The sequence below is a fragment of the Canis lupus genome, chromosome 37, assembly GCF_048164855.1.
Source record: "Canis lupus baileyi chromosome 37, mCanLup2.hap1, whole genome shotgun sequence".
Taxonomy (NCBI): domain Eukaryota; kingdom Metazoa; phylum Chordata; class Mammalia; order Carnivora; family Canidae; genus Canis; species Canis lupus.
In genome coordinates this window covers 7,726,494-7,751,500 of record NC_132874.1, presented here as the reverse complement: position 1 = coordinate 7,751,500, position 25,007 = coordinate 7,726,494, and the positions used below count along the sequence as shown (strand labels likewise).

Sequence of the window (25,007 nt, the reverse complement as noted above, 5' to 3'; positions counted from 1 at the left end):
GAATGATAAAATTTCAAGCCCCAGAATAATCTAAAGCATGAGTTTATGTGCTCCCCCAAATTAAAAACATATATATGTTGTTTGACACAAATACTTATCTCAACTAATCCCATTCAATTCCTTTCTGGGCTCTTATTCTAAAGATATAATAAAGCATACTAAGCACTTAGATTTGGATGCATGCTCCAGAGAGAATAGCTCTCTCATCAGGCTGCTTTAAAACACCAGGTTCAACATCAAAACGCTACTTTATTCCTCAGCAAAATAAGATTTTAAAACTGAATCCAATGGCAGTGCTAAACAAATTACATTCTGAAGGGGAGCTGGGGGTTGCCTACATGTTCATCATTATAGAGCAGACATTGGTAAAGAATCTCTAACTGACAATTTGAGATTTAAAACATCTTGTCAATTTCAGGTTGGTCTGTATCTCTCCATTTGTTTATCCCAGAAGATGGATTTATGTCAGTGAGGCCCTTATGCATTTACGGTGGGAGTGGAAAAATAATGCTGCTTAACAATGTTCTGTAACTTAAAAATTTAAAAAAAAGGTACCCTCAAGAGCCAAACAGCATAACCACTGAGAGCTACAGGTAATAGACCTACCTTCTTTGTATCCTTTCCCACAGAGTCCCTTCTAGTTCAAATATTGTCAAAGATTTTATTTATTTAGAGAGAAAGTATATAAGCAGGAGGAGGAGGACAGGCAGAGGGAGAAAGAATCTTGAGCAGACCTCAAGCTGAGCATGGAGCCTGACATGGGGCTCAGTCTCACAACCCTGAGATCATGACCTGAACGGAGATCAAGAGTCAAAGCCTTCCTGACTAAGCCACCCAGGCATTCCCAAACATTCTATGGTTTTCTGTGTAATGTTAGCGACTTCTTAATACAAGGAGAGCAAAAAAAAGATGCCCAAGCACAAACATCACTTGAGGAAATGTGTCATGACCATGCTGCTGGAAGTCAAGCTGACAGTGATGGGTTTCCATTGTCCCCTGTTATCAAAGTCCCCAAATCCACCACATTTCACAAGCACACTGCTGTTTTCCACGAACGCCCTTTATGTTTTCCTACTGATAACTTCTGCCAGGTCTGGTTATACTAAAAACGATGTAATAATCATTCAAGAGTTTGCGGCTTTATGGATAGAACCTACAGAGAAGGAGGCGTGATCAGAAGGGGGAGAAATGGGGACAGTGAGGACACTCTTACCCTGCATGATCAGAAGCAGGGCACACCTGTTAGCCCATCAAAAGGCAAGCAGTCATAAAACACTGTGCACTGATGTCTGAGAGAGCTGCCATAACTGATTACCACAATTTGGGTGGCTTTAAACCAGAACATGATGGTCTCACTGTTTTCTGGAGGCCAGAAGTCTGAAATCAAGGTGTTGGCAGGGCTGGTTCCTTCTGGAGGCCAAGGAGGCCATGCTTTACTCCAGCTGCTGGTGGCTTCCGGCAGTCCTTGGAGCTCCCTAGCCTACAGCTACCTCACCCTTATCTCTGCCTATGTCTTCACCTGGCCTTCTCCCCACTATGCATCCCTGGCATCTGTGTCTCCTATGGCCTTAGAAGGACCCCACCAGCCATAATGAATTGAGGGCCTACCCTAATCTAGTATGTCCTCATCTTAACTAGTTATACCTACAAAGATCCTATTTCCAAAGAAGAATGTGTTCTGAGACTGAGTTCAACCCAGTTCACAATGATATGCTCATGTGTGAATTCCCCATACAGACTTATAGTTCGTAAGTAAGTACCTGCCACAGCCTTTGCTCGTCCCTCCCTCCTGTGACCCGGCCTGGCATGCTCAGGGTTCTCCATCAGCATCTGCCAAGTGATAAATGAATGCACCTCTTGATTCAGCACCAAAGCCTCTCCTTGGAGCTTGGGTCAGCTGAGTGATAGATTCTCCCTTACATGAGCCCTGCGTGCCACCTCCAGAGTCACTGCCTCTGATGTGGACTGAGAAGGTAAAACAAAGTCAAGATGCGCACACTGCAGAGTGACCTGAGAACAGAATCCTGCCCAGCTCTAGTCCTCCCCCATTCCCTTCCAGACTCTTACCCACTTTACATTCAGCACCCACTACTTGTAACACACCCAACTTGCCTTAGTCCCTTTCCAAAGGACCCAGCCAAGATTTAGAGAAACTACTCTCTCTCCTTTCACATCCACATATAATCAGTTCTACTCAAGTTCAAACCGGAATAAGTCAGTTTGGGAATAAAACATATATGACACTAGACAAGCATATAGATCAATTGGTGAAAGCAGAAGCACCCCTGCCCTCTAACTCCAAACATTGTGCACTGGGATCTCAGGGGGTCGGATTTACAGGTGACAGGCGGCACCAGCCATGAAAGCCACATGAGAGCCCTCCTCCCAGGCAGGGTCCAAAATGCAATGAACAACAGGAGGAAGAAGAAGGGGATGGGGGAAGGAGCAGGTGGCAATCAGGGAAAGCTTTGTAAAGCAGCGATTTTGAGCTGGGTTGTAGAAAGTGCAGTAAGAGATTTCCACACAGACAAGGGTAAAAATGGGCCTTCTAACCAGAGGAATGAGCAAGGCATACACACAGAGACATGAACCAGCCCAGCGTGCGTGCAGGCCGTAAGCTCTCCTGCAATGCTGCCATATGCAGTACACAGCAGGAGAAGACCACAGGAGAATCGGGTCCAGATCATCATCTGCTTTGATATTTTAGAGCTCGCTCTGGTTGGTATAGACAGCACAGACCGGACAAGGGGTAGGGTGAAATGAGAGGCCAGTTGGGAAAGATGCAGACATGCGGTGGTCCAAAGTGGTGGCAGAGGACACACAGACAGCAGTGTCTGGAGCCTAGTGACGGCCAGGCTGCCTGCCTGATAGGACCTGGGGACAGAGGAATGTGGGAGGTAAAGGAGAGCAAGGCAGGTTTCTGGGACCTCGATAGGCACCTGTCACAATTCTGTGCTCTTGTATTGCTGCTTCCTCTGCCTGAAGCACCCTTCCTCCTACCTAAGTGATGGTGCCTTCCACACCTGGCACTGTGCCTAGCAAAGTGGGGTCTCAAAAACTCTTGCAGAAGTAAATGAATGAATATATGTTTCATGCCCCTCAAAAGAAAAGATGATATGGGTGAGAAACAGGTAATAATCTACTTGGGGTTGAAGTCAAAGCTTTTTGTTCACTATCTCAACTCAGTATAGCTGGAGGAGCTCCTTAACTGCAGCTCCTGCAGCACTGGAAAAAGAACTGACAAATTAACTCCAGTATTTCACAGAGTCATTTACCAAACACCTAATAAGTCAGGAGCTCTTCTAAGGTGTGTGTGTGTGTGTGTGTGTGTGTGTGTGTGTGTGTGTGTGTATGTGTGGAGGTCGAGGGTGGGGGGTGTTACAGTTTGGGGGTAAAACCAAAAAATGAAGTTTGTTGACCAAACACTAGGGTTAGTTAAGTTATAATCACTGTTTAAAGATTCTTTTTAATGCTGTAACTTCCTGGCTTGTTGTCTTTGGTGCTAACATGATTTTTCCAAGACACATTATGAGAAAGTAAAATGTGAATCTGGACACCTGGGTGGCTCAGTTAAGCGTTAAGCGTCTGCCTTCAGCTCAGGTCATGATCTCAGGGTCCTGGGATCAAGCCCGCATCAGGCTCCCTGCTCAGCGGGAGTTTGTTTCTCCCTCCTCCCTGCGCCTGACCCCTGCTCATGCTCTCTTTCTCTCTCTCAAATAAATAAATAAAATCTCTTTTAAAAAAGAGTTTGTGAATTCGTCTCAGAAAGACTGAACAACTGCACCCCGCAACTATGGGGAGGGGAATGCAGAAAGGAGACTAGCCAAAGAGAAATGTCAGATCTCAGAAGCCCAAGACTGAGAGAACTGATGCCTGAAAGAGGAAACCACAAACACAGAAAACTTAAGGACAACCAACAGTCCTGGTGCCTCAAAGCAACACCTCTGCCTTCTGGAGCCTCTTCATGGTGGAACCGTGGAGCTGCATGAGCAGCAAGGTTTACAGAAACAAGCTGTGAGTTGCAACCCCTTTATTTTATTACCCATTCTCCAAGAACTCATGGAATGAAGCCCAATCCAACCTGAGTGGAGAAAACAGGCTTTCCCTGACCTCGGATTGCTGCAGAAAACAGGCCCGAGCTCCTGGGGAAGTAACATGGCTATCAGACAATGTGTTATGAGAGGTCTCTCTGCATACTGTCCACTCCTCAAGATTCATAAAACGCTGTTCCTACACAAAGAGCAACAGAGCACAAAATTTTCACTTCTCTCTCTACAGTCTTCACCACGTGACCATCAGGAGAGGGTTGGTCCACTAGATCAAGGCCATAGTGACAGAAAGAAGTTTTTACAACTGGTATGGAGACCCTTGCTGTGCTATGGTATTACCTTCTAGTTGCCAGAAGTCTAGGGAATCTGGGGGAGGGGCCAGGGCAGCCAGGGGACATGCTCAAGGGGGTCTGTTCATCAGCTAGTTTGAGATTTTTTTTTTATTATTATTCATGATAGACAGACAGAGAGAGAGAGAGAGAGAGAGGCAGAGACACAGGCAGAGGGAGAAGCAGGCTCCATGCCGGGAGCCCGACGCGGGACTCGACCCCGGACTCCAGGATCGCACCCTGGGCCAAAGGCAGGCGCCAAACCACTGAGCCACCCAGGGATCCCCTCATCAGCTAGTTTGGAAGAATTTCCATATTATTAAAAATTAGGATGAGATAAACACCCTGCGTGAGGAGCCTTAGGATAGGGCTTGGAAAAACTTTTCTGTAAAGAGCAAGACAGTAAATCTTTTAAGCTTTGTGGGTCATATGGTTTTGTCACAACTACACAAGTCTTACCACTGTAAGCCAGAGACAGCACATAAATGAGTCCGTGCCTTGCTGTGTTCCAACGTAACTACAAAAAACAGGCAGCAGGAGAGATACAGCACAGGGGCCATATGCAACATGTATGCAACCCCTACCTTGCAACACGGCAGAGCTAGTGGTCCCGCAGACCAATCAAATCTTCTACCCCAACCTCATCAGTCTTACCAACTGATTTAACCAACCACCAAGGAGTCTCCTGTGTAGGCTTGATCTTTACAGACCCCAAGAGAGTAAGTCAGAGTCTGCAGGCAAAGGACCCTCCCCCCCAGCCAAATTAAGATACTCACCCAGAAAAATCTGTAGTGAGGATTCCATAGTGGAAGATGTATATTCGGCTGATGTGGCATATGGTCAGGTATCCCATTGCTACCAAAAAGGTGTATCTGAAACCAAAAGCAGGGAGGATCAGATGATGACTCAAGGGAATGACAATTTTCTCCATCCTCTCCTTCACTCCCCATATGCAATCCATCACAAAGTCCTCTCTGCTCTATCTGCAAGCCTGTCCATGCGCTCCCCTCACTTTTGCATTCGTTGCCTGGAACCCTTCATCCTTTGTCACGGGGACCATGACAGGACAATGGAGTCACCCAGGAAGCTTTACAAACTGCAGATGCCTTGGGACTCGCCCTCAATATTCAGGCTTAATTGGTACAAGTTACACCCAGCAGGTGTAATTCCATTGTGCAGCCGGAGCTGGGAAGCACTGACCTGGAAGGTCTTGCACTCAGATTCTCCTCTTCACAACCATCGCATTTACACAAGATCTTTGTAAAATACAGACCAGTATTACACTGCTGACCACTCCCTTCATGAAACACTTTGTTTTCTTGGCTTCTATTCTTCTTATCTGCTTCCTACTTCTCTAGTTAATTCCTCCATGGCTCTGCTCAGCTTATCTTACTCCGCTTACTCCTTAGGTGTTAGCATTCCCAGTGCTCTGCTCGGGGGACCCTCCCTGCCCAAGCCTGAGGCTTCAGTTACCACAGACTCGGATCGTTCTGTGGCTTCCTTCAGAGACCAGCCCTGAACATGGTACAAACCAGCAACATGCACGCATACCCATACACATGCATGGGCACCATTCAGAATATTCATCAATCTGTAATCATACATAAATGTATGACATTAAAGGACAAAAATGCAACTGAGTCAAACTTGAAGGTGTAATTATCTTTATTAAGTGATGTGTTGATCTAGCACCAGCACCCCATCTAGGAAGTAGAGGGGAGCTCCAAGGAGTGGTACAAAATGGAAGATTTCTACAGGAAGAAGAGTAGAATGAGGAAGTGACCAAGAAAAGAGAAGAAGGAGTTGTTTCAGGCAAGGCCACTTTCCCTTAAAGGGAAGTGTCTTACTGTGCAGATGGCCTCCCCTTCCCTTTGGGGGACGGGGAGGGCCCACGTGACGGAGCCTCCTTGGTGCTAGCCAGATAATTCCTGGCTGACCGGTGAAGACATATTTCTGGGAGTTGAAACTGCAGGGAGGTTAGGTATTAAGCCCCTGTTTGGTGAGTTGGCCTAAGTGACTCCATGTGGGTCTATGGGTTTTTGTTTTTGTTTTTAAACAGATTGTATTTATTTATTTGACAGAGAGATAGAGACAGAGAACACAAGCAGGGGGAGGCAGTGGGAGGAGAAGCGGGCTCCCTGCTCAGGACACCAGGCTCAATCTCAGGATCACAACTCAAGTCAAAGGCCCAACCAATGAGCCACCCAGGCGCCCCTAAGGTTTTCTTTTTAACAGTGATAATCTAATTAACCATTGTCTCCCCTACTAGATCAAAAGCCCCATGAAAGCAAGAATGTTTTGCGTGTTTCATTCACAAGAACAGACTACTGCATACTGCATGCACCAACAACTAAATGTTACCAGTCTTAAAAGCCTGTGATGGGTCCCACTGTCCAGTCACATCAAAAATCCTAAATGCAGGGCAGCCCCGGTGGCCCAGCAGTTTAGCACCGCCTTCAACCCCAGGTGTGATCCTGGAGACCCGGGATTGAGTCCCACGTCAGGCTCCCTGCATGGAGCCTGCTTCTCTCTCTCTCTCTCTCTCTCTCTCTCTCTCTCTGTGTGTGTGTGTGTGTGTGTGTGTCTGTCCTGAATAAATAAATAAATAAAATCTTAAAAAAAAAAACTCTTAAATGCAGCCTGTGATGTGCTTCACACACTAAGCTCTACCTTTCCCTTCTACAGTCATCTCCTGCCACACTCCACAAACACCTTACGTTCAAACTCCACTGGCTGCTCACTCTCCACAATTACAGACTCCATTTTCAGGCCAAATGCCTTCCACATGCCCCTTCCCCTGCCTGCAACCCCATTCCCCATCCTCTAGCCCACCTGCGAACTGCCTAATTAAGGTAAGGCTCAGCTCCCAGTCAGGCCCCTGGCGCTGGCTTGCCCCATCCCTTCCACCCCACCTCCAGCACAATTCATTGCTCCACTGCCAGTATTTCTCTAGCACTGCATGCAACATACATAATTATAATGCTGCAATTATATGCACGTGTCTGTTATGCCAACTCACTGTGACCTTGAGCATCCCAACTCTTGACCATAGAAGGGGTTCATGCACTATTAGTTAACATGAACTGAAATGAGTACATTCAACATTTTAAATGGCTCAGGAACTCCTCAGAAATAGACATAAATGCAGAAGGTATAACATTTTTAAACATGGGTCATAAAACAGGGGAGATATATATTCTCATATCAAATTATTATTGAACTTCACAAATCCTCATTAAAATAACTCGTGAAGACCAGCGTAACCTACGGAATAGTGAAATAGGAATAATAAAAATTCATTTGGTAGCAAGGGAGAACCAGACAGTGAGCGTGAAGGAGTTCTGTAAACTCTGAAGCACTATGTGACTTTATGTTCTTTTTACTGTTATTTACAAAGATGTTATGACACACACACACAAAAAGACTTGCCCTGCCTCAGGTTCACCCTTAACCCTTTCCAAGACAGGAAGGTGGTGAACAAAGCAACTGACTAACAGAAAGCAACTCTCTGAAGAGCTGAGCAGAAATAGAATGTAATTAGGCCTTTCTGCCTCCAGCCTCTGTTTCTTTCTCCAGCCAGTTCGTGAGGGTCAAGGCAAAAGCAAAAAGCCAAATCAGGAGACAAATTCTCGCAGGGCTCTTTTGAATGCAACCATGCCTGAGTCCTCTTTCTCCTCAACATGAACTATACCCATACCTTCCTCTGCCCCTTCACCCAGAGGGAAAAGCAAGTTCAACTCACTTCTTATAAAAAGAGCTATCTATCAAGGATGGTGCCAAGTACTATGGCCCAATACAACAGGGCAATGTATTCATCCTCTACACAAACCTAAAAAATCTAAGGAATCCAGGAGTGGTAGAGACAGTACATATTCTGGAGACAGACCAACATGATTTCAAATCCCAACCATGGCCAAACTCATGTGAGAAGTCCAGAGAGTAGTTATTTTAGGAAGAAGGGGTGTGGTAGAGATTGGGACTGAGCGATGATAATATTTCCCTACTGACCTGGGTGATGATAACATGGATATATTCAGTTTGTGAAAATTCATTGATCTGTATACCTATTACTTCTCTGAGCTTTCATTTCCTCACCTTGGCGGGCAGGGGAGGGGGCGAGTGAGGACCTAAATCCCATAGGACTGTCCTAGAAAGAATATATTTGCAATAATGATATGAAATATTAAATATATTAAATGATACACTAAATAAGACTTTAGATATTAAAAATAATGAAAACTATTTAAAGGAGCTTGGCTTAGTTAGCACTGGGCATAAAGCAGTACCCCCTACAACTGGTCACATTATCACATTCCGTGTCAGTCTTGGGAGATACAAACTATATATTCTGTTCCAGTTGATTCAGATATGATAAATTAACACCTATGATTTCTGTCCAATATAGTGGCTTTGGAAGGAAACAGACCTGGTGCCCCAAGAATTCTCTAGACAAAGACAGATAGGATATGTTCAGAAATGGGTAACTCCCCATAGCAGCAAAGACTGACCTTCCCCAGCCATATGACAGAATTCTTATAATTCAGCAAGGGGAAGGAAACAATTCACAAAGAATCATGAAATCCTGATCCTGAAGAAAACTAAAGTTCAAGCCCTTCATTTTATGGGAAATCTAATGTGCATAGAAGCTGTGTGAACTTTCTGAACTCATGCTGCTAGAAAGAGCCAGATTTCCAGTCTAATGCTCTTTCCTTGCATCAATAGGAAGCAACTTCTCTTCGTCATGAATGATGAACCACTCCCTACTTTTGCTGTCTTGGCAACTACACAAGCAAAGAAAGAAGGGAAGAACTCGTTCTGGCGTCCTTTCTGGTCTTATGACACGGCCCTCTGCTACCACAATATTATTATGGTGAAACACTCATAGCCTGTCAGTAAACCACTTGCTTGGCCAAGGCTGGAGTGTTCCATTCCTGGCCAGAGACCAACACTGGGCCCAGCCTGGAACAAGTGTGAGTGCAGGCTCCTGACCCTCCGAAAAATGGTCCACACCCCATCAGCATCCCACAAGTGTGGCCAGAGCTGACAAATCACAATTTGCAAAGCAGTTAAAAATGTGCTATAGAGATGCAACAACATTTTTATCAACTGTTGAATTGCTCTGAAACTCAAGTTGGGGAAAAGCCAGACATTTTCACCCTCCGCTAAAAACAGCATTTTGTCATAATATGAAGCATTCCCAAAACCTAGGCTTAGAAATGTGGATTTCCTATTTCCCTTCTGAAGGAGTGACACTATCCCCTTCAAGGAAGGCATTCAGAAGAGAGGTGATTACCATCCAGTTTTTCAGAGCTCATCTGGACAAAAGTTGGGTGAAAACACAATTCAAAATCATGCAAATATATTTTTCCTTGAAAACCAGAAATTTATTTTGAGTACTTTACACAATTATACACTAAAAAGTTAAATTCCAACAATTTTCAAAAGGAAAACCATCATGCTAACAGCCTTATTAATCAGAGAGCCTTCTGAAGCTGATGTAAGGCACCCGCTTTTTCAGAGAAGCCATCAGAAAAGAAGTCATAACGGTAAATGTCTTTTCAAAGATATTCAGTCATTCATTCCATAAATATTGAATCTTTACTTGTGCCAGGTATTGTTCTAGGCTCTGAGGATACAACTGTGAACTTTGTTTCCATAGAGCTTACATTCCAGCATTACTGAAAGGCAGTATTAATACTGAGGTTTTTTACAGACCATGGGAAACAGAGACAAAGCTAAATAGATGATACCCAGGTGTCTGAATCAATAATCCAAGCATGTTGCCTTCAAGGCAGAATTAAGTTACTTTTGTACTTTTGAATGAAAGTAAGAATTAAGTTACTTTTGTACTTTTGAATGAAAGTATCATGGTAAGAATACTTCTGCTCTTAACATTTTATTGTACATATTTTAAGTACAGAAAGTTTCGACATAGGTACACTGCTGGAAAACCACAGCCAAATTCAAGGTAACATATCCATCACCCCCATGCTTCTTCCTGCCTCTCTGATTACTTCCACGTCTCTCTGTACCGTCCCACCCAGGTAAGCTCTGATCTGCTCTCTATCACTACAGGTAAGTTTGCATTTTCAAGAACAGAATTTCTGTGGCTTCCTTCTTCCTGCATATTTATTTCAAGGATTCATCCATGTGATTGTGTGTTATCAGTCATTCATTCCTTTCTATTGCTGAGTAGTATCCCACTGTGGTGGCCATTTGGACTGTTTCCAGTTCGTGGCTACCACAGGGCTGCTTCTACTTTGACACCTGAGACTTCCCACCACTTTTGCAAAGCTTCCTCTGAATACTTCCAGTGTTTAAGGGCCCCCCTCTCTCTTTCTGATATCCCAGAGATATGGGATATTCCACTTAGGATATGCCACTGTGGCAGGCAAATAGGGAAGGTGCCCCTTTATCCTGGAAACACATTTCAGAGGTCATGAAAAACCTCACCTTGCCTGGTTCACTCCCAGAATCTTACCTGTGAATACTGGATACGCTTGCAGTGACCATGATCCCGTAGCACATTAACACCAGCACAAAAAGATGTACAGAGTACCTTTAAAACATTATGGAGAGAAGGGGGAACACTGAATACACTCGGAATTAGCATACCTACTGGATACCCATGCTCCTGCTCAGCACCCCCCCCCCCCCGGCAAAAAGCATGTGATCCATTACCTCGTGTTTATGTAAGAGAAAATAAATCAAGTATTTTTGCTCTGTGTAATTAAGGTACTACATCTTGAAATGACAGGAGGAAGTCATGGCATGGTCTGCCAACTGCAGTGCTAGTGATGTCAAGAGCCCATAAATGGAATGCTGATGCTTTTGCACACATACAGCTGAGAATGCAGAAGAGTTCTTTTCTCAAAACTTATTGTTATTGTTGTTTTGCTTTTAAAACACCAGGACCCTAAAATCTTTAAAAAGGTGGTGGGGGGGTGGGCAGCCTGGGTGGCTCAGCAGTTTAGCGCCACCTTCAGCCCAGGGTCTGATCTTGGAGACCCGGGATCGAGTCCCACTTCGGGCTTCTTGCATGGAGCCTGCTTCTCCCCCTGCCTGTGTCTCTGCCTCTCTCTCTCTCTGTGGGTCTCTCATGAATAAATAAATAAAATCTTAAAAAAAAAAAAATCAGGACTCAAACTGACCTTTCCCAGATATCAAGATTTTCACCTGACAGCTGATTCAAAATATGTATCATCCTTTCTCAAATTTTTATTGAAGAGTAGTATTCTAGTATTCTGAATGAATTCACAAATTTAGGTTGTATGTTGTATGTCTAGAAATGTTGGTTCCTAAAATTTTTTCCCTGAGAAGTGTCACTCCCACGGTAACCGGTCCATTTATGTAGTGGAGAAGTGTCATCTATGGGCTCTCTCTGTTGAGCTATGACTCGCATTTCCTCAAACCAGCACTAAAACTATTATTCTACTCCAGGCATAGGACTAACACCGATTAGCTCTAGCAGTAATGCAAGAAAAACACCATCAATATCTACAACAGATAGGAAAGGTCCCTCACCCAGAAAATGAAACCTTGATCCATTTACATGACCCAGGGTGAAATCAATAGAAGCATAACTTATAGAAAAATTCACTGAACTGACTTCTAACGGGTAGTTTATTGGTTCTAGGTTCTTACCGCTAATGGACATTCCTGGAACATCTCCATTAGTTTATAATAACAGTAAATATATTTCTTTCCTTGGTGCCTGGGAAATGCCAAGGGTATTGCCACAAAGAGTATTACCCAAAGGATAAAGATTAGTATTCCTGAGGCTCATACTCACCAGCCAAAACAAAAGATGACAAAATAGATGCCAAAAATGGTGACAAGTGCGTGCCGGACATCGGGACTGGTTTTACCAGGACTTAAGTAGATGCGGAACCAGAAAGCAGCAAACAAAGCAAAGAGCTGGCATGCCACAAAATTCACCTGTACAGGGGAAAGAGAGAGAGAGAGAGAGAGAGAGAGAGAGAGAGAGAGTCAAAACCTTTACCCTTTTACCTGTGTAAGTTCTCTTTACTCTTTTCAGATTTCCAGAGCAAAGGGCCTCTAAGACTTGGCCTTGGATTTTTTTCTCAGCAGCGTGTTCATTTGGAAAAGGTTTAGGGGCTAAAAATTAACCATGCCTTCATCTGGTGTAAGAAGTGAGGAACCTGAGTTATGTTTCCAATCCTTTAAAACTAGCCAAGGTTGCTTTTCCACCCATACAAAGAGGGCTTTTTAATGTAAAAGGACCTCAGTGATGGTGAGGTCAGTTTACTGGGTCTCTTTTGCCCCACCCCATGCTCACCCACAGCATGATCTTAAAATAAAGCACGTGTTCCCTTAGGGACACAAATGAATCAAATCCATGACGCTGTCTTCATTTAATACCTAAGAAACTAAATCCGTCTCTCCAAAGTAATCATCAGCTGTTTTGACTCTAGTTTTTCTCATTTTTTTAAGATTGTATCTGTTTATTTGAGAGAGAGAGTATGGGCATAACTTGAGGGGAGGGGAGGGAGAAGGAGAAGCAGACTCCCTGATGAGCAGGGAGTCTGACACGGGGCTTGATCCCCAGACCCCGGGATCATGACCTGAGCCTAGGGCAGACTTAACCTACTGAGCCCACCCAGGTGCCCCTAATTTTTCTCATTTTAAATTAACACCAAATCAACAAGAGCATTGGTCAAGTCCAAGGGGTAGCGTTAAAAATCCATATATAAAACAAAAGAACCTCGGGGTGCCTGGGGGCTCAATCAGTTAACCACCGTCTGCCTTCAGCTTAGGTCATTATCCCAGGGCCCTAGGATGGAGCCCCAGGTCGGGCTCCCTACTCAGCGGGGAGCCTGCTTCTCCCTCTCCCTCTGCCCCTCCACCCTTGTTTATGCTCTCCCTCCTTCTCAAATAAAGTCTCAAAAAAAAAAAAAAAGAAGAAGAAATTAGCCTCCCTTTAAACTTCCTGCCAATTATGCAAAACAGGCAACAAATTCCCTAGAAAAATCCCATTGATTTCTCTGTCAAAAATATTAGACCTAAAGGAATATATAAAATAATTCCCTGATACCCATGGGAAAGATCAGCTGATCTTTCAAGTGATGTAACCATCAGCGACAACCGGAAAAGTGGATCAACCTTCTCAAGAGTATTCAGAATGAAAACTTCACTTTTAGAAGACACTTAACATAAAAGGGAGCAAGGATATAGATATCTATATAGAGCCTCAAATTTAGTCTCCACAGTCCCTTACACTACAGAAAACTGTGGCTGTTGGTGAAATTCATTAGGGCTGTCGCCACGGTGGGGCTGGAGGGGGCAACATCGGTGCCCCCTGAGTTCATTTTGTTTTCCCAGTAAAAATCAAGGCTACTATGGACTCCTGATAATCCACAGAAATGCTTTTGAAGAATATTTTGTTTCATTTTTTTATTTATTTTATTATTACCATTTTATTAGGCTCCATGTCCAGTACGGAGCCCAACTCGGAGCCTGAACTCACAACTCTGAGATCAAGACCCGAGCCAAAATCAAGAGTCAGCTGCTTAACCGAGTCATCCAGGCAGCCCTTCTGTGTCGTTTTTAAAAATTGTGAATTCCCACCGCCCTCTATTAGAAGATCATTCTTCACTGAAGTTTCCAAAAACTATACCCGCTCTTGCCTGCCATCGCTTTCTTGTTTTTTCAAATATTTTATTTATTTTTTTCATGAAAGACACAGAAAGAGAGGGAGAGACATAGGTAGAGGGAGAAGCAGACTCCCTGCAGGGAGCCCGATGTGAGACTCGATCCCAGGACCCAGGGATCACACCCTGAGCCAAAGACAGAAGCTAAACCACTGAGCCACCCAGGTGCCTCTGCCACCACTTTTTATCCTGAAAGCCAGAGAGGAGGTGAATTGTGATCCGAGCCTACGTTACGGTCATACCTTTTTTTTTTTTTAACTTAAATGCAATTGCCAACATACAGTACATCATTAGTTTCAGATTTAGAGTTCAATAATTCATTCATCAGTTGTGGATAAAACCCAGTGTTCATCACATCACGTGCCTAGCTTAATGCCCACCACCTAAGTATCCCATCTCCCCAAGAAGTCCTACCTTTTTATGTTGCCTAATTCACAACACACACCAACAGCAACCCTCTCTCACACACACACACCCAATGGAGAGAAAAATAACCATCTTAGCAAGGTTCAAAATATAAAGGAATTGGCAACCATAAAGTTGAAGTTAGGATCATCTGTAGGTGATCAATCAAATATTCTTTCATTCTCTCAGCCACAGAGGAACATAGTCATTTAGGAGAGCATCCAAGGGGAAATCTGTTCCATAACTTTGGGTTGGCCAGTAATTACTGAGTGCCCCTGCACATGAGGAATGATCCAAAGGGTAGAGTAGTGCTTTCTCAAGTGTAGTCCCCAGACCAGCAGCATCAGCATCACGTGGATAACTGTCAGAAATGCAAATTCTTATGTCCCACCTGAGACCTACTAAATTAGACGTTCTCAAGGTGGGCTGCTTTAAAGGCCCCCCAAGGGATGGTGATGCACAGTTACTTTGAGACGCAGTGAGATAGAGGAGAAAGGAGCCACCGCCCTTACCTTCAGGAGCTTATACTCTGAGAAAGGAGGGTAACAACCTACAAGTGATCATAAAGTAACAATAACATTGTGTGAACTTACTACATTATCATTCTCTTATATTATGTGCCCTTTAGATCCAAAGTAAGTAACAAGAAGTTTCATGGCTAAGGAAGGAGGAGACTCAGGCTAATAATCAGGAGGAAAAAAATGTTTAGGTAAGAACTGGAAGGCAAAGGGGGAGGTGGTGGTTAAGGACATTAAAAATACTGCTGCTGGGGTCCCGTCCCCAGGCCTTCTGATATAACTGGCCTGGCATCAGGACTTTCTGATGCATCCAGATGGTTCTGGTAAGCAGGCAAGATAGAGAACACCTGCTTTAGCAGACTAAAAGATAGAGACCCCCCCCACACACACACACACAGAGGTACCCAGGAGGAACTAGGCTTTCCCAGAAAGAAGAAAGGCACAAGTAGAGGATGGGAGGATGGGACCATAAAGGCTGCAGGGCAGGGATGAGATGGAACAGATTTAAGCTTGGTGGCTGTCACTCAGCTGGCCCAGACTTCCTCAGCCCCCCGACAGTCATCAGCTGGGTTGTCTTAAAGAAAGTGGGTCCCTGCTGCCCTCCAAGGAAGAATAAGGCTCACCGTGCAAAAATTCCATCTCATCTTGTCATTCCAGCGATCGATAAAGAAATGAAGAAGTGAAGACTGCTTGGGTCACTGACGCTATCTGCCATCTTTCAGCCACCATAATCTCACCTGGACCTGACTGAATGCCCTAGTTCTGACTCTCAGGTATCAGCTGGGCAGCCTTAGGTAATTCCTTGAATAATTCTACAAACATTCACAGGTTGACTCTACATGCCAGGTACTGGGGATAGCGGGCAAGAAACTGTCACTACCACCAAGTCAAGAAGACTGACACGCTCTGGGTTTCAGTTTTTTTGGAGGGGGTTGCCAAACGTGATTTGGTAGACCTGGTCTCTAATGTCTTTTCTGGCTCTAATGGCCCCTGATGCTAATCTAACCTGAATCCTTTAACTGTTAGTAGTTCATGTTTAAATGCAATACTTCGCTAGGGACTGCAAGCTTCCTCCTCCACACAGACACAACCCACTCCCTCATCCTCTTCCCGGGAGTGAGTCATGGACGGCTATCTGAATGTTCCCTGGCAAACTGTTCCAAGGCAAAAGTGGAAACACAGCAGCACTGCTTAGTTCTACAGGAGGCTTCTAACAGAACTGCTTTTCCACTATCAGATGTATATCTTAAAAGGCACAAATTGAACCAGTTAGACACCACTTCGCACCCATTAGAATGGCTATTATTTAAAAAAAGAAATACATGTTGGCAAGGATGAGGACATTAGAACACTTCTGCATTGCAAGTAGGAATGTAGGATGGTGCAGCCACTGTGGAAAACGTGGTGGTTCTCCAAAAAATTAAACCTACCATTATACATTATATATATGATCTGGCAAATCCACTTCTGGGTATTTACTCAAAAGAACTGAAAGTGGGATCTTGAAGATATATTTCTTCACCCATGTTTGTAACAGCTCTATTCACAATAGCCAAAAGGTGGAATCAACCCAAGCATCTATCAACGGATGAATGGATAAACAAAATGTGGTATAACAGGAGATCCCTGGGTGGCTCAGCGGTTTAGCACCTGCCTTTGGTGCAGAGCGTGATCCTGGAGTCCCGGGATCAAGCCCCATATCGGGCTCCCTGCATGGAGTCTGCTTCTCCCTCTGACTGTGTCTCTGCCCCTCTCTCTCTCTGTGTCTCTCATGAATAAATAAATAAAATCTTTTTTTTAAATGTGGTCTAATACACAATGGAATATTATTCAGCCTTGAGATGGGAGAAATTCTGACATATGCCACAACATGGATAAACTTTGAGGGCATTAAGCTAAGTGAATAATGCAGTCACAAAAGGAAAACTATTGTATGACTCCACTTAAATGAAGCACCTAGAATACAGCAGTTAAATTCATTGAGACTGAGAGTTGAAAGGTGATTCATAGTAGACAGACTGAGGGGTGGGGGGAATGGGGTTATTATTTAACAGATACAGAGTTTCAGTTTTGCAAGATAAAAAGAATTCTGGAGATGGGTGGTGGTGATGGTTGCATAACAATGGGAATGTGCTTAATGCCACTGAGCTGCACTGTATGCTTACAAATAGTTAAAATGGAAGGTTTTATATTTTGTCTATTTTACCACAAAATTTTTTTTTAAACTATAGGCTGAAGCATGATACCAATTTCTTTGCATTTGCTACTTCATATCAACTCTAGTAGCTGGAATGAACTATGACCATCTCTGCAGCCGATGGGGGCAGGCTGCCATGACACTAATTCATATAGGAACAGAATGAGATCATTACTTCTTTCCTCTATATATATAGGACCAATAAAATTGGAGGCATTGTTTTTCAGAAACACAACTCAAAATGTGTTTTGATTTAATGTATAGGATCTGCTTCCAAATAATCTTGAAGGGATGGGGAGAGTGGAGGGAGTACAAATCAGTGGTTCTCAGGGGAAGACTTGCTCCCTAGGCAACATTTTTGGTTGTCATAACCAGAAGAAATGCTACTGGTATTTAGTGGGTAGAGGATAATATCTGAAGAGGCACAGGACAGCCCCCCACAACAAAGAATATTTTGACCCAACAGGTCAGGAGAGCCAGTGTTAACAAATCATGGTATAGATGAAACAAGATTGGCCATGAGCTGAAAAGTGAGTGCTGAGCATAAGAACGCTGATCCTACTAACTTCTCCACTTCTGTGTGTGTTTGAGCTTTCCCATAACAAACAGGTTTTAAAAATTACACAACTCTGGCAAGCAAATCACTGGCCTGAGATGATAGATACTAAACTCTGGTGACTACCAGAAGTTGAAACTACCCAAATTGGAGAAACACCTAAGTTAGTGAGGTAATAGATATACGTAAGTACAGAAACAAATCAAAGTGATAAAGGGATCCTGTCTTCTTAAATAGTAAAAACAATAATAACAAAAGCCTTTTATGAAATGATCAAACTTCCAGAAGAAGCATGTCAAATTACCATTACAAAAGAAATAGATCTACCTTCAATAATAACCACATGAAGGGCTCATGACCCCGCATCCCACAACCAACAATAGATCCAGGTGTTGCAAGAATTGACCTAGAGCCGAATATCTGGCTTCAAAACCAGGATCCACCATTTACTGACTGAAGAGCTACAAGAGCTTGCTGCGCTTCGACTCTTAGTTCATTTGATGGGGGTAATAGTGGTGGTACCACTTCACAGGCTTGTTGGAACTAAATACGTAAGATTACTTCAAACAGTGCCTGGTGCTGACAAGCACCTGCTATTAATATTATTCTAATTAACATTAATAAATATCACTCTACACTCACTATGATAACGAATTATGTGTAGAATAACTCAATACACAGTAACTATTATTGAGCTATTACGAACTGGCTCCCCAGTGCCTGGTGCTGACAGGCACCTGCTATTAATATTATTCTACACCCACTATGATAACATAACGAATTAAGTGTAGAGTAACTCAACACACAGTAACTACTGTTGAGCTATTACGATCTGGCTTCCCCAGCCTCCTCCCTGCTGCCCCTGTATTGGTTCCCTTTCCCACCACATGTTCAGGCAGCAGCCAGAATTTTCCATGTGTCCTTTCTTCCACAGGGAGAGGCAATGCAGTCTACGACAAAGAGTCAATCTCTGGGTTTTCCAACTCCCAAGTTGGGTTTCGTAAACCTAAAGCAGAGAGAAATCTGAAAAAGTCTAAGCAGTCTCTACAAATATAGGAAAGAAGTCTGGAGGAATGATACAAGTATTTCCATAGGACACTGGTTGCCTGGCTTCTCAGAACGCAGCCCCAGGCGATGCCAGCAGTGCTTCCAAGAGGCTCAGAAGGTGATGAAGTACACAAACCAGAGGCATCACTCAGGCCCCTCTCCCAGGCTCCAGGAGCAGCTGAGAGACCGGCAGAGGGCTGACAGGCCTGAGAAGGTCTTGGGGTTGCACTGATGTGGATGCTAAGTGTGAACCTGCCCCCAGGAGCCACGGGAGACACTGCACGGTACAGGGGACAAAGCAGCAAAGAGAGGCCAACCCTCAAAACCAAATTGAGAGGCTCCACTCCAGCAGAGGCCAGCCAGCAAGGCCCCAGTGGCACAAGGACCTGAGGCCCTCACCATGGCTCCAAAGGTATGTGGACCCTTCAGGCTTAGCTTATTCCTAGGGGCAGGGGCAGACAAAACTTTAGGGAGCTGCTTATAACTGGCAATTTTGCTTGAAAGCTAAATAAAGTGCAGCAGGGAGGAATTTCAAAGTTACATTTTTTTGCATAGCTAGCCATGGCTGTAAATTTTCAACCAATCATCATCGCCGCTATTAGAAATGTGCACAAAATTTTACACAAAAATTTTTACCTCCGTATTATTTCCAGTCCCAAGAAGGAGGGACCTAAAAGTTCAACAACTAGTAAAGACACTGGTTAACATATGAAACAGCTCAAGGATGCACCTTGAGTTACAATCCTTCTTGAAAGCACTGTGCTGGTATTTGCTATAAGCTGCACATTCAACCAATTCCTGGAAATCCATCTGTTGGATAACAGAAGGTGAAATGTTGAGAAAATGTGAAGGTATTACTTATAAAACAAAATAAAGGAAGATCTACCTTTTAAACACAGGACACAGAGGATAGTAATTAGTGCGTAGACCTATGCAGTGTAACAGTATTAAAACTGGGCATGCAAAGTGCCTATAATCAGATGAAAAGCATTTGTTATAACTAATTAAAAAACACAGAGTATAAAATTGTATGTATGCTTACAACTATGTCAAAAAAAAAAAAACTAATAGTGGCATTAGGAAAAAAGGCAAACGTACCACACAAAGTGGAAGTTGGCTATTTTGTCAGGTGACAGGAAACAAAGCAAATTTTCTGTAAATTTTTTTTTTACAATTTATAGTTGTAAACTCCATGTAGATTTTCACACACACACACACACACACACACACACACCATCAAGGCAATCTAGGAAACTTAAAAATCTGCATTTAGGGGTGCCTGGGTGGCTCAGTGGTTGAGTGTCTGCCTTTGGCTCAGATCAGGATTCTGGGGTCCTGGAATCGAGTCCTGCATCGGGCTCCCCACAGGAAGCCTGCTTCTCCCTCTGCCTATGTCTCTGCCTCTCTCTTGTGTCTTTCATGAGTAAATAAATAAAATCTTTAAAAAAAAATCTGCATTAAAATCCCTAAGCCTCAAGGTTGCATTTATTAGCACCAACTGCAGATAAAGTTCAGGGAAGAATTAGGCATAAGTAAAAAAAAACAACCTGTAACAAGTTTGCTCTTAAAGAAAAACACGTTCTATACGTGGCAAAATGTCAAGGGTAACAGCGTGGACGGCCAGAAAGAATAAAATCTGTACCATGATGCTCTTGAATAAACTTCACAGTTAAAAGGAACATGTGCAACGTCTCTACTTTTGTGCTGACACACCCCCTCCGGAGCAGAAAAGAAAGCTGCGCTTTCATTTGTGATATTCAACAATACGCTCTGCACAATTAAAGTATTGTGTGGGTCCTTATGCACAAGGAAACAGGAGAGCACAGCTGTTTTGGTCAGTCTCTTCCACACACGCAAGCCTGACATACCTCAGATTCAACAGGAGCTCAATTTCCACGGCTCTTACAAGATTTCAAAGTCATTGCAAGAAAATAAAACACAAGCCCAAGGGTTTGACTCCCTATTTCACCAAAACACAAGCAAACTGTGCTGCAATTTTCTAATGTATGTCTTAAATCTTAAATCTTTCAGCAGTTATGTGCTGCTACAAAGGCATTATTTGGGGATTTCTGTTCCATGGCCTTCATATTCTTCCAACAAGAAACGAACTTTGCCAGGAGCAAAAAACATTGCCTTCTTCCTAATGAAGAGATGCAAGCAATCTATTTTTAACAAACAGCAAATATTACAGTGCAAAATTATTTCCTCTACCATGGTGGCTCACCAATGAGGCCCAGGCGACCATCCAGGCCTGGAATGTTTCTCTCCAGCAACACTGCCTTATATGCTCCCAGACAAAACCAATCTAATTAAACAATTCCTTATTTAAAGGCCAGCCATTCCTCCTCCACAAACAGTACTCTCTTGCATTGCCTCCTACAAATAAATGTGGCTGGGGAAGATGACAAGAAATCCTATTCCCTTCTGCAGCACAGAACAAAAAGTGTTTGTACCATACTCTTCTGCTACTTTGCACTTTCAAAGAGATCCTTGTGACGCTTTTGTTCCAACGCCTTGGAACCTCAGCAAGAAGTCCTTTTAAATGTGTAACGAGCTGATTTTTTTCGAAGCTTGTCGATAAGCAAATATCATTTAAAGTTGATCATCCACGTGTGTGGTTTAAAACGAAATGGGCTTTTAGTGACCCACCATAACCATACATGCCATTCATCCAGTGCTCACCACGTGTCGGGTGCAGTGCTAAACCCCATGTAAACGATTTAAGCTTTGTAAAAACTTTTTGAAGTAGCTTCCTCCCTATTTCACACGTGAGGAGGATGAAAACCAAAACGGTTATGTACAGTGGCTGGATTCACAAAGGGTTAGGATTTCAACATCTGGATTTGGTGGGGGACCACGATTCAACCCCATCATACCGCTCAGTAAAAATCCTTTACTCAAACTGCTGGAATGAAACACACTTCATTTCCCTTGCACCCACGTGTGGAAAGTGAGCAAGCCCCAAAGGCAAGGCTGTGAGGAGCTGTGAGTCTTGGCATATGTGGAAGCCTCCTACACCCCAGAAGGGTCTCTCGGCCCACCCACAGGAGAGGGGTGTCCCTGCCCCCTGCCTCCCTGACCCCACAGCTATCAACAGCTCATTGGCAGGGGCGCCTGGGTGGCTCAATTGGTTAAGCATCTACCTTCAGCTCAGGTCATGATCCCAGGGTCCTGGGATCAGGCCCCACATCAGGCTCCCTGCTCAGGAGGGAGTCTGCTTCTCTAGCTCCCTCTGCCCTCTTCCTTCTGCTCCTGCTCTCAGGCACTCTCTCTCTCAAATAAATAAATACTTAAAAAAAAAAAAAGCTCATTGGCCTACAATGGCTTTACACAACCCGCAGGCTTTGTTTAAAACACACAAGTTTTAAGTAATAACAATAGGCATTTATTGGGCATGTACATTTACTGAGCTCAACAAATGTTGGCTGTGATACTAAGTGCTTCACACCCATTACCTGACTTAACCTTGTTGGCAAGCCTCAATGTCCTACCGAGGATCTCAGACACAACATAAAGGACTCCAAAGCTCCTCCACCACAGAGCAACATCAGGACTTAAACTGACATGCTTAGCCACTGCCTGCGATTGCCTCTCAAGATCTCCATTTAGTAGGGTGAGGAGGTGGGGCTCAAAGCCAGTTCCAACAACTCATCTCGGAGACTTCCACAGACTTTCTCTTTGGAGTTTGTATACTCACATCAGAAGCCTCCTTGCCCCCAGTCCCCAGTTCAGGGTACGTCATCCAGTCCCTCTGGAATGAGATAATCCCTCTCTTACTTCGAAGGGAAAAAAAATCCTGTATTCTTGGCTCATTTACACTGCACAGGAAGACTTGCAGCTTGCCCTATTCTGTAAATATTGTGTCATGTATTAGTTATGATTTAAAATTAAAACACTTTAAAAATGAACTCCAATGGATATAGGGGCAAAAAAATGTTTATGCTGTCTGTTTAGCCATGGCAGAGTAAAACCTGAAAATATGTGCATGACATCTTTTTTTAAGGATCTGTCTCCAGCTTACCTCCCACCCGATAAATCATATACTTCTAATCCTGGGCCAAGGAGGCAGGAAGACTGAATAGAATTCAGGACCATTTGAGGAGTCCTGTAAACCCTGTCCACAGACAGCCACCTATATATCCTCTGGAGATGTGATCTGCCCACTAGAATGAATTCCATTGTTAGCCAGTCGAAAGTGACAACAGCAACACGATAATAATAACTAGCAGCAGGGTGTGTACCACATCCCAGGCACTGCTTTAAGTCCTCCTGTGTTACTCCTTCAACATTCACAACTTCTTGAGGCTCTTTGAGGCACAGTAAATTTTAAACAAAAGTAAATTAAGTCACAGAGAAGTTAAAACATTTTCACAAACATCACATACCTAGTCATTGGCAACACTAGAATTTAAACTCAGGGATTCTGGATCCAGAAACAATTTGCTTAGCCACCATGGATGATTCACTTAATTAAACCTTCACCTGTCCTTCCAACATCTCATTTTCCAGGTGAGAGAAGTGAAGCCCAGAGACTGTCAATGACTTGGCCTGGGTCACACAGCTATCGAGTGGCTGTTCTCAGAGCTGAGAACTAAGGTGTCCTGACTCTGGTCCAGTGTACCTGCTTGCAATTCTTTACCAGCCTTGGATGTGGGATGGAAGTAAGATGGGATGCAGGAGGTCTGAGAGGACCGTCTCAGAATAAGGTCTGAGTGAACCCTAAGACTTGAACCCTAAGACTAACAGTGGGAAGAAGGGACAGAAGTACAGAAGGAAGCACCACTTAACTAGGAAGTGTAATGTTTGGGGCAACTTTACCTTACTAAGATCTAACTGACATATAACAAATTAGTTTCAGGTGTACCAAAGAAAATCTGATATTTAATATCAAAACTTAAAATATATATATAATAAAAATATATATAAATATGTAAATATAAATAAATATATTTTTTAAAGTTTTTATTTATTCACTTATTTAAGTAATCTCCACACCCAACTTAGGGCTCGAACTCACGACCCTGAGAACAAGAGTCACATGCTCTTCTGACTGAGCCAGCCAAGTGCCCCTTGATATTTTTGTGCATTATGATATGATCACCACAATAAGCCAATTAACATCCATCACCACACATTGTTACAGTTCTTTTTCTGGTGACAAGAATTTTTAAGATCCATCTCTTAGCAACTATCAAATACACAACACAGTATTGTTAATGACGGTCGCCATGCTGTATATTACATTTCCATGACTGGTTTTCAACTGGAAGTTTGTGCCTTTCAATGCCCTACACCCATTTTGCCCACTCCCCAGCCCCTACCTCTGGCAACCATCAATCTGTTCTCTGTATCTATGAGTTCTGGGATATTTTTTAGATTCCACCTATGTGAGCTCATGATATTTGTCTTTCTCTATCTTGTTTCATTAGCATAATGCCCTCAAAGTCCATTAATATTGTCACAAATGGCAATTTTCCTTTTTTATGGCTGAGTAATATTCCATCACACACACATACATATGCATATGCACTTTCTTTAACCATTCAAACATCAATGGACACTAAGGTTGTTTCTACATGTTGGCTATTGCAAATAATGCTGCAATGAATATAGGAGTACAGATATCTTTTCAAGCAAAGAGCTTGCATTTCTTTTGAATAAATACCCAGAAGTGGAATTGCTAGATCATATGGTAGTTCTATTTCTAATTTTTTGAGGAACATGCATACCATCTCCCATAGTGTTTGCACCAAATTACACTCCCACCAATAGCCCATGAGGAGAACTCCCACCATGAGGAGAACTTTACTCCACATCCTCACCAACACATATTATTTCTTATTCTTTTGATAACAGCCGTTCTGACAGGTGTGAGGTGATAGCTCACTGTGCTTCTGATTTGCATTCTCTGATGATGAGTGATATCAAACATCTTTTTTCATGTGTCTGTTGGCCATTTTTCTTTGGAAAAATGTTTATTCAGTTCCTCTGCCCAAATTCTAACCAGATTATTTTTTGCTATTGAGTTGTATGAGTTCTTTATATATTTGGGATACTAACCCCTTATCACATATGTGATTTGCAAAATATCTTCTCTGAATCGCTAGGCTGACTTTTGATGCTGTTGATGATTTCCTTTGATGTGTAACTTTTTAGTTTGATGTAGTCCCACTTGTTCACTTTTCGATTGCTTTTGTTTTTCGCCTCAAATCCAAAAGATCATTGCCAAGACCTA

General features: G+C 43.2%; 1 protein-coding gene across 3 annotated transcripts in view; it reads right to left on the bottom strand.

Annotated features, from left to right (window-relative positions):
- Positions 1-25,007, bottom strand: part of MBOAT1 (membrane bound glycerophospholipid O-acyltransferase 1) — a 114,923-nt gene that overhangs the window by 44,344 nt on the left and 45,572 nt on the right. For all 3 annotated transcript variants that reach the window (XM_072814192.1, XM_072814191.1, XM_072814193.1), the window contains exons 2-4: positions 12,171-12,316; positions 10,860-10,937; positions 5,155-5,250 (exon numbers count right to left, since the gene is read on the bottom strand). In XM_072814192.1, coding sequence (XP_072670293.1) covers positions 5,155-5,250; positions 10,860-10,937; positions 12,171-12,316 — 320 coding nt within the window. The remainder of the gene's footprint in view (positions 1-5,154; positions 5,251-10,859; positions 10,938-12,170; positions 12,317-25,007) is intronic.